The 10,482-nt window shown below is 46.1% G+C and overlaps 1 protein-coding gene across 2 annotated transcripts in view; it reads right to left on the reverse strand.

The window, feature by feature from the left end:
* Dnaaf4 (dynein axonemal assembly factor 4) overlaps positions 1–10,482 on the reverse strand; it is a 43,383-nt gene that overhangs the window by 27,230 nt on the left and 5,671 nt on the right. For both annotated transcript variants that reach the window (XM_060384772.1, XM_060384771.1), the window contains exon 2: positions 865–1,453. In XM_060384772.1, the coding sequence (XP_060240755.1) occupies positions 865–987 (123 nt within the window). In that variant the 5' untranslated portion in view covers positions 988–1,453. The remainder of the gene's footprint in view (positions 1–864; positions 1,454–10,482) is intronic.

Consider the following 10,482-nt stretch of genomic DNA (forward strand, 5'->3'; position numbering starts at 1 on the left):
GAGGTTGTCAGGCTAAGTGCATTAACTCTTTGACCCATCTCACCATCCCTAGATTGGCTTTTTAAAATAGGACTTTGAGTTGAGGTCCAGCCAGGGATGGTGGAGCATCCCACTAATCCCAACACTTGAAAGTCTGAGGCGCGAGGATTGCCTAAAGTCCGAGGCCAGTGTGAGCTACTAAGATGTGTCCCGACTCCAAACCATTGGGGTTGGAGATGGCGCAGTGGTTAAGAGCATTTGCTCTGGCATAGTATCTGGGTTAGCCATCTGCAATCCGGTTCCAGATCTGACTCCCTCTACTGGCTGTTGCAGGCACTGCATACACTTGGTGCACACTCATACACGCAAACATTCATTTACATATATGCACACACATACATTATACATATATTATACATATATGTATAAATTATTCATATGTATACACATGCCTTATGCATATATGCATGCATGCGTACGTGTATGTATACATATGTGTACACATGCGTTCGCATGTGTATATGTATGTGTATATATATATGTGTATGTATGCATATTTATAAATATATAGCATAGCAAATACTGGACGCTAGGTTTGATCCTTTAGCATGACAAAAAGAAAATTAACTGGGGCTGGAGAGATGGCTCAGAGGTTTAGATCGCTGGCTGTTCTTCCCGAGGTCCTGAGTTCAATTCCCAGCAACCACATGGTGGCTCACAACCATCTACAGTGAGATCTGGTGCCCTCTTCTGGAGTGCAGGTAGAATAAGTCTTTAAAAAAATTAATAAAATATAAAAAAGTACGAGCAGTGGACACAGGACGGCGTTTCAGCCCGGGCCGCCCCTGCTCCCGCGGCGCGCTGCACCCCCGCCGCCCCGCCCACCTTCAGGTAACTTTCCCCGCAGAACACGTCGGCGTCGCGCACGCACACGCCGCGCAGAGGCAGCGACAGGAAGACGGTGCTCGGCGTCTGCTGCCAGCTGAACTCGCTCACCCGCACCGGCATGGCGGGACCGGGAACGCCGGAGCCACCTAAAGTCGCCAAGGAGCCGGCTCGGTTGCTAGGGAAGCTAGGAAGCGGGGCTGCCAGCACTTCCGGTCGTCGGGACCCTTCCGGGTCAGGGGTCCAGTGGGGCTCGCGGCTTCCCGGCGTACCCTGTGCCTATCCCGGTTGGCGCTGGTCGGGGTTGGAGCCTCTGGTTCCAGGCTGCCCTCTGAGGGAAGGCCACGTTCTTCGGAAAGGGAGACAAGACGGCTCGGGGACAGGAGACTGCCCGGCGAATGCACTGCTTTTCCGAGGGTCCGGGTTCGGGTCCCAGCCCCCGTGCTGGGCTGGCCGCCATCGCCTGCAGCTCCAGTCTGATGCCCTCGTTTGGCTTCTGAGGACGCCGCAGAAATGATTGCGATTCTTTCCAAATTGCTCTTTTCATGCTAGGGATCGAACCCGGTCCGCAGGCCCAGTTTCCACATTACTGGAGTATGACACGAACAATAAATGTAACGTGAGCACTAGAGTAGTTATTTGTACATAGCAAGCTGTATTTTAAATTAAAAAAAAAAATCTTTGGAAGGCATTTACACGCTTTTTAACGCCAATGTAATTTATTGCAGAATGTTCAGGACCGATAGATTGGGGTTACTGTCCTTCCCCTGCCGAACCCGACAAGTTTTGTCAGCAGTTCATCATTTCAAACTTTTTGTCCTTTAGAACAGTGGGAATCACCTTAGCATTCTTTTGCCCTTCAGAGCTGAGAAACCTACAGATCCTGAAGATTTGTTCCATTTTCATCATTCTTTTTGCCATTCCACCCCCCTTCTCATTCTATTCCTGTTCTTACCATGTTGTCTTAAACTCATGTCTCTCTTCTGTCTTTGTAGTCCCGTGAGGGGCGGGGCATGCGCACACGCATGCACACACACACTTAAAAGATGTCTAGGCATAGTGGCTCATACCTCTAATCCCAGCACTCGGGGAGGCAGAGGCATGCAGATCGCTGTGAGCTTGAGCCAAGCCTGATCTACAAGCAAGTTCAGGACAGGCAAGGCTACCCAGAGAAACCCTGTCTCAAAATAACAACAATAATAGGAATTGATGGGCTGAGCTGGAGCTCAGTAGAGCACTGACTTAGCATGTTCAGTCCCCAGCACGACATAAACCAGGTGTAGCTGTGCATGCGTGAAACCCTAGAATTTGAGAAGTGGGAGCAGAAAGATCAGCAATTCAAGGCCATTTCCTACGACATACTGAATCTGAGGCTAGCCTGGGCTATATGAGACCCTGTCTCAAATAAATAAAGCAGAACTGATGTTTACCAAGAAGCATAATATCGTTATTTATTTACTTGTTTTTCAAGACAGGCATAAGATTCGCATGTGGGAAAAAAAATGTCCTTTTAGGGTCGAGAGAGATGGCTTACTAGTTAAGAGCACTGACTGCAGACAAGGCTCAATTCCCAGCACCCACAAGGCAGCTAGCTCATGATTGTCTGTAGCTGCAGTTCCAGGGGGACCTGATGCCCTCGTCAGGCCTCAACGGGCATTGCAAACGTGGAGTACAGCGGTACCCCAGGCAAAACACTCCTACACATAAAATAAAATAAAGAAAAAGCCGGGCATGGTGACATAAGCCTTTAATTTCAGCACTCAGGGAGGCAGAGGCAGGTGGATCACTGAGTCCGAGGCCAGCCTGTCTTTTAAATCTGGAAAGCATCCAAATGTTTCTCAAGTATATATATAAAAAGAAAGTCCTTAAGAAAAATACTATTCATTCATTCATTCATTCATTCTGGAGATAAAGTGTCACCGTGTAGCCCAGGCTCCTGATCTGCTGAGATCTCTCCCTTCCCCTCTCCTCCTCCCATCTCTTTTGGTATGTAGTCCAGGCTGGCCTTCAACTCAGTCCTCCTATATCGACCTCTCAATCTCCCCAGTGCTGGGATTATACATATGTGACCCCACATCTGCCTTATTCATTCCACATTTAAAAGTTTTAAAACAAAAGATAACAGACTGGAAAGACGGCTCAGCTGTTAAGAGCTTCTCTTCCAGAGGCCCCGGGTTCAATTCTCAGCATCCAAACGGCGGTTCACAGCTGTCTGTAACTCCATTTCCAGGGGAGCCAACATCCTCACACAGACATACACGCAGGCAAAACACCAGTGTATACGAAATTAAAATAAATGAAAACTTTTAGTTAAAAAAAAATGACATCTGTTTGTAGCCCTGGCTGGCTTAGACCAGGCTGGCCTCAAACTCACAGGGATCTTCCTGCCTTTTCCTCTGCATCCCAAGTTCTGGGATTAAAGGTGTACACCACCATGCCCATTAAGCAGTTTCTTTTAAATTTTATTTAATGTGTTGGGGTATTTTGCTTGCATTTTTGTTTAGTTTAATTTAAATATTTATTTATTACAATTTATTCACTTTGTATCCCCACTGCAGCCCCCTCTCTTGTCTCCTTCCAGTCTTATCCTCCCTCCCTCCCTCTTCTCCCCCTAGGCCCCTTCCCTAGTCCCCTGATAGGGGAGGACCTCCTCCTCTTCTATCTGACCCTAGCTTATCAGGTCTCATCGAGGCTGGCTGCATCATCTTCTTCTGTGACCTGGCAAGGCTGCACCCCCAGGAGGAGGTGATCAGAGAGCCAGCCCCTGAATTCATGTCAGAGACAGCCCATATAATGTAGGGTAAACATACTAAAACCTATAGCCCTAAAGAAGCTAAAGAACAAGGAGGACCCTAGGGAAGAGGCTTAATCCTCATTCAGAAGGACAAACAGGATGGACATCGGAAGTAGGAGAAGACAAGGAACAGGACAGGAGCCTACCACAGAGGGCCTTGGAAAGACTCAACCCTCCAGGGTATCGTAGGAGATACTGAGACTTGTATCCAAACTTTGGGCAGAGTGCCAGAATCCTTATGGAAGAAGAGGGAGATAGAAAGACATGGAGGACTCAGGATCTCCACAAGAACAACAGAGCTAAAATACCTGGATCCAGGGGCCCCTGCAGGGACCAATACTCCAACCAAGGATCATGCATGGAGAGGACTTCAAAGGAAGTCCATGAGCTACTCAGTTTCCAAGTGGGTTCCCTAGTAAAGGAAACAGGTGCTGTTGCCTATATTTTTTTGTGTACCTTGTTACATTCATGAAGTGCACACAGAGGCCAGAAGAGGGCATCAGATCCCCTGGAAATGAAGTTACAGAAGGCGGTGTGCTGCCATGTGGGTACCGGGAATTGAACTCCAACCTTTGGAAGAACAGCCAGTATTCTCACTCATCTCTCTAGCCCCCAACCCCAGATCCACCCAGACCCCATTCCACACTCCTCAAACTATCTTCTTGATCCTGCTGTCTCCCCTGCAAGTTGAGTCTTCTCTCTTTGCATTAGTTACAATGTTAAAGTTGCACAGATTTAACCTTCTGTGCCACCTCTGTTCTTTGAAGGAGAAAAAAAAAAAAGTATATATCAGAACCTTTGTTCCATCAGTATAAATTCCTGGCAAACTCCAGGCCAGAGCTTCCCTTAAACTTCTGTTGGCTCTATTTCATCCAAAGCCAACGCACTCACACCTACCCCTCCTAATGAGAAATAAAGTTCAACTCTTAAAATAATCAGGCCTTCTCCTTAAAAACTACCTTTATTTAAAAGAATCTGAAGTCGAGTAACACCACAGGACACAAACTTACAACACATGTGATTCAAGAAAGCCCGCATACATCATTTCCACTAATAGTGAGGCCACAGAAGGATGGTACTTACACAGCACACAGGTGACACATGCGTCTCCCTGAAAACAGTGGTGACAAGAACACGGTCTGAGGGGAAAGTAAGACCCCTGCTTGTCTCACAAATTCAGGATAAAACAGTAATGTACGGGAGAGGTGTTCAAGGCTGAACTCCAGCATGGTGTTTGGGGCAGGAGGGAACTGAGTAGAACGGAGGAAATGTGCAAGGTTAGGACAGCAGAGGAGAGAGATTTATAACTGAGAATGTAGTGTCTTTTAAAAACTCTCCACACTCGACCGAATTCTGTCAGTTACTGAGCTAGCTTCAGTTTCTTTGACGAGCATAACCTGCGCGTAAGCTCGGTAAAGATAACAATTTGGGAGACCTAGTAATCACCTTATGATTTGTTGTTGTTCTTATTCAGACTTTGTCTAACCTTGTTATTTTGAGGCCACATCTCACTGTGCTGGCCCGGAACACACTATGTAGACCCTGCCAGGGCCAAGTTTGCAGAGATCCCCCTGCCTGCCTCTCAGTGCTGGGATAAAAGGTGTGTGCCACCACGCCCAGCCCCCATCATTTCAACTTAGAGTACTTTCTTAAAACTCCATGATGAAAAAGAAATACTAGGTTCTAAAAAGACTATTTGTCAAAATGTTAGACAAAATTAAACCCCTAAGATATGGTGCTAAACTTTTAATACAAAAAAAAAAAAAAAACCCTAAGCCTATAAAATTATGGAAATTCAAGTCAAATAGAACGGGATTATGACACCATGGGGTGTCTTTAAGACTGCATGAGAGTCATTGCTATACCGTCCGGTCAACAGTCTGCAACAAAAAAACACAGGATAGAAAACAACCATGTCTTGCTGCAGTCTCAGATACACGAGCATAACCAAGGTACACATTCACTTGGAAATACATCCACCGGGGCAGAAGATTCTAAGTCAGAGCACTTCTGACTGATAAACTCTAAACTGGAATGTTTTAGGAAGATAGTCAACTTAAACACACATCAGCATCTGTTTTTACGTTAAGCATATAATTTCAAACATGCAAATTTGCAATGACCAAATATCTTTTTTTTTTTTTTTATAATTCCTTTGGGTACTAATTTTAATGACGGGCTTAAAAAAAACCTATTTATTGGAGCTGGGGTGGGGGGGTGGGGGGTGGCTTTGCAGTTAAGAGCAGTTCCAATCCCGGCACCCTCACGGCGGTTTACAACTGTCTCTAACCCCAGGATCTGACACCCTCCTATCGACACACACGCAGGCCAAACACCAGCACACCTCAAATGAGATTTTAAGAAATATTTATGCTACACGTGTCTCTGTGTGTGTGCGGCGGCGGTCTGCAGAGGCCAGAGTGGGTATTGGAACCCCTTGAATGGCGGTTACGGGAGGTTCTGAGCTGCCTCGCTAGGGTGCTGGCAACTGAACCCGACTTCCCCGGAAGAGCAGCAGGCACTCTCAAGGGATGAGCCATCTCTCCAGTTCCAACAGAAAATGTTTTAAAACTAGGGTTCCTAAGCAAATGCCTCAAAAAGAAGAATGAATTGTGCTTTTGGTTAAACTCTCTTAAAAGCATGATTATGATGTTCACCATCAAACCTACCATCAGGAAGCGCAAACTGAATAGCATCCATGTTCTTGCACATGGTCACGAATTCTAAGGAAATGGGAGAAGTTTTCTTATCTTACTAATTGTCCCAATTATCTCCATCATTTCTCTGTTGGTAAAGATGTTTGCCATTATTTCGGTTACAGTACAGTGAATATTGCTTTCAGTTGGGACTCGTTGGCATATGTCAGCTAGGAGAACTCCTCAGGAATCGCAGCCGAGTAGATGGGCTCTTCTTTAGACAGTCTTGCTCTGTAGCCTGGAGAGGTCTCCATCTGCAGAGCCCCCCACTCCAGGCTCTGAACACTGGGATTGTGGACTCACACTACCATGCTGACCGGGTTGAAACTTTTAGGTATGTTTATCGTATCATGAACACCATGAGCTGCTACCGCCAGTTTCACTCCCCCACACCTCAAAGACATCAAGCCTTCACTAACTAACCCCTACCTACTCATGTTTCACTGACTTCACAGCGTAGCTGAAAACATCCCAGCATACGAAATCATTAGAATTACATAGTAATTCCCTTTGCCATAGGAATAAAGGTTGGACAAAGTCTGGAAACCTTTTATTTTCCAATTTGAATTACAGTGATTTTTGCCACAGACCACAGCACCGGTGCATGTATGATTTCAGACACACACTAGCAACAAAAGGACGACCTACCGCCGAAATACATGTCACCAAGGTGGAGCACACTTGGGTTTGTGTAAAAGTGCTGAACCGGTATCTCAAAGAGAGGCATAGGTCAATGGTACATCGAGAAGAGAGAGTTTTATATGAAGCAACGGTTCAAGTCACATACACCATGAGCAGAAGCAGGACTCTCTTATAAAAAAAATACCATCTTCACTAACGAGCAATACCACCTACCCATCCTCAGAACAAGAAAGGTGCGGGTACTTGGAGAGCTACCGATAGAACTGCAGGTCACGTGCTACTGGCGACCCCGGAGGCAGGTGAGGCTTCCCGTCCAGGGTGGTTTTTGAGTTTTGAAGTACACACAGGCAAGTGTCCAGTGTGCTGAGGTTCTGGCCTCTATGTGGCCTTCTTCTTCCCCCTCCCTTTGACCATCTGACGGGGGAGAAGAGAGGGTTCTCCCTAGCTCCGTACTTCAGCACCTCCAAACTCCTGTCACTCGACCACTGAGAATCGCTAAATGCAGGCGTGATTTTACACTGTTCTCGTGAGTAAATGGAGGGAGAGCAAGAAGAAGTTACTGAAATTTGGGGGTCAGAAGGGAGCCTCCGAGTTCAGGAAAACTACGGAAAGTCCAGAGAGTCTGAAGGAAGTAGTCTGAAAACAGGGGCAGCTGATTTGCAATCATATGGGGTCTGGGCTACAGCCTAACATCACAGAAGGATGTCATTTCATTTCCTTTCTTTTCTTCTTCTTCTTTTTTTTTTTTTTTGAGATAGTCTTATGTACCCCAGGCTACCCTCAAACTACATAGCCGAGGATGACTTTGAGCTTCTGATCCTCCTGCCTCCACCTCCCAAGTGCTGGGGTTACAGGTGGATACCAGCATGCCCATTTTGCGTGGTCCTGGGGGATGCAACCCAGGTTTCCTGCATCCTAGGCTCTACTAACTGAGCCACATCCCAGCTCACAGAGCAACTTCCAATCGAAGGAATGATGAGGAAGTAGGAGCATCCTGGAGGAGAAATGACTAACCTGCTAACACAGCAGGTGCTAAGAGGGCAAGCAGGAACTGCCCACAGTGGTGAGCTCAGCCTTTCCTAGGGACTACTTCGCTAGGACAGAAGGCCGCTGGTGCTCTCTCTCACACATCGACGTGTGATCAGGAGAGGCACCTACACTGTAGCTTACACCCTCACGGCCTTCCCTAAGAATCTAACCGTCTCACACCGCCTTACCAACTATTATTTACAAAGAAGCTTTGTGGGTCTGGTTGAGTTTCAACTCTTAAATTAGGAAAGCCTAAAACAGCACAAATGTACATGCACACAAAACCTCTCTACATTACAAAAAAATAAGCTCTCCACAACTTAGGACCCCCCCTCCCCATTTAAAACTGCTGCTTGCTTATCTGCTTAGTGCTCTATCAGCCCGTGTAGGATGCCCGAGAAATGCTGCCATGCTAATTTGTTCAAGACAGCTAAGTCGGAAAGAATATTAGATGAAGATGCTTGATACTCTTTTAGGATGGCAAGTCATCAGACTGCATGGCGGCCAACATTATTAAGAGTTTTTCTGAGCTGTGCTGGGGCAGGCCTGGGATCCCAGCACTCTAGGAGGCAGAGACAGGCAGATCGCTGCGTGTTCGAGGCCAGCCTGGTCTACAAAGCCAGTCCAGGATAGCCAAGGCTACACAGAGAAACCTTGTCTCAAGAAACCAAAGGGTTTGGGGGGAAGAATTTTTCCCATCACTAGGAAGAGTTGGATGTCTGAAAAACAAAAACAGAAGAAAGAGAAACTCAAAATCTAGCTGTCATTTCATTCTGCTCTCTTACAGAGAACAAACACCAGTGTGGTAAAACCTTACTTCCTGTGTGTAACCTTCTAATCTGGGTAACAAGGACCGCAAGAGCATCATTGTTCCACCCCAGGGGAAGACACTGACCATAATCCTAATTCTGTTTGACAACAGCTTTATTTTCTTTGATAAGCTAAGCTGCTTCAATATTTGTGTATCCTGGGCTATCTGAAACACGTGGACCAGAAATCCTCTAGTGAACAAGCAAGGAAACTTCTCAGAAAATGTGTGTGTGTGTGTGTGTGTGTGCGTGCGCACGCTCCATATTTCAAAATCTGCACACAGGGCTGGAGAGACGGCTCAGGGGTTAAGAGTAAGTGACTGCTCTTCCAGAGGACCCCCGTTCAAATCCCAGCATCCATATGGAACCTCATATGCAGTCCCCACCATGGCCAGAAGAGGGGAGCAAATCTCCTGTAACTGGAGTTACACATACTTGAGAGCTGTCGTGTGGGTGCTGGAAACAGAAGTGGGGTTGGTTGGTAAGAGCTCTTAACCCCAGCCCAACTGATGCTTCAAAACTTCATCAGCAATTTGGCCAAGGTTAACATGGAGCCAGGTTCACCTTCAGCACAGCTTGAAGAAGGAGTGAGCAGAGTGCCTTTCAGGGAAGAAAAAGGATTAGACCAGGAAATACACAATTCTACGGGTTCTTCTTCACCTCTTGTATATATTTTTAAGTTGAAAGCTGTTTATCACCTTTTCTAAGAAAGTCATGTCAATCTGTAACAGACATCTTTGGGCAAAATGAGACAAATTTTCTGGGCATGCTCATAATTCATCACCAAAAGCATCTATATATACATTTTATAAAATGTCATAGTATTTTATGCACACAAACGTGTAACTAATAATAAATTCAAACCTGTGAAGATAATTATCAGCTTTAGATTACAGGTTGTCCCATGACTCATGGCTGAAACAAATATTGGGCTTTTCTTTTTTTTTTTTTTCTCCCTTCCCCTCCCCCTTTTAAAAGATAGGTTTTCAATATGTAGCCCTGGCTGTCCTGGAACTTATTATGCAGACCAGGCTGGCCTCAAACTCAAAGATCCAGTTGCCTCTGCCTCCCGAGGGCTGGGACTGAAAGTGTGCACCAACTGGGTTCTTAAATTTACAGATTCTTACTATGATGTCTGGCAAATGTAAAGCATGTGAAATTCACCTGTATTTTTTTTTTTTAAAGCAACACCTTAGAAATAAAGTGAAATAACCACCTTATAAATCATCTGTCCCTAGAGGTCGTCTCGTCTTCACAAAGACAGCTAAGCACTAAAACCACCAGCAATAAAAGGCTTATCGAACGGCATGACCCATCTTAGCAGTAACCAAACCAACACCGCCACAGTGGAGCGTCAACTCCTGTGCATCTTGTTCCGCTCAGTCCAGAATCAGGACCTAACGCTAGGAGTGAGCACACAGCACGAGATACAGGATCTCTCAAAAGTCAGGACTCTAGAGGCTAGAGATGCCATAGAGGTGAAGCGTGTGGACTACTCTTGCCAAAGGTCAGGATCTGGTTCCCAGTACTCACCACAGCTGCTCACAACTGCCTGAAACTCCAGCGGTGGATCTGATGCTCTCTCCAGGCCTCACGGGTATGGCGTGTATGTGCACAGACCCACATAGATACACACAGATAAATCTTT

The sequence above is a fragment of the Meriones unguiculatus genome, chromosome 6 (genome assembly GCF_030254825.1).
Source record: "Meriones unguiculatus strain TT.TT164.6M chromosome 6, Bangor_MerUng_6.1, whole genome shotgun sequence".
In the NCBI taxonomy this organism is placed as follows: Eukaryota; Metazoa; Chordata; class Mammalia; order Rodentia; family Muridae; genus Meriones; species Meriones unguiculatus.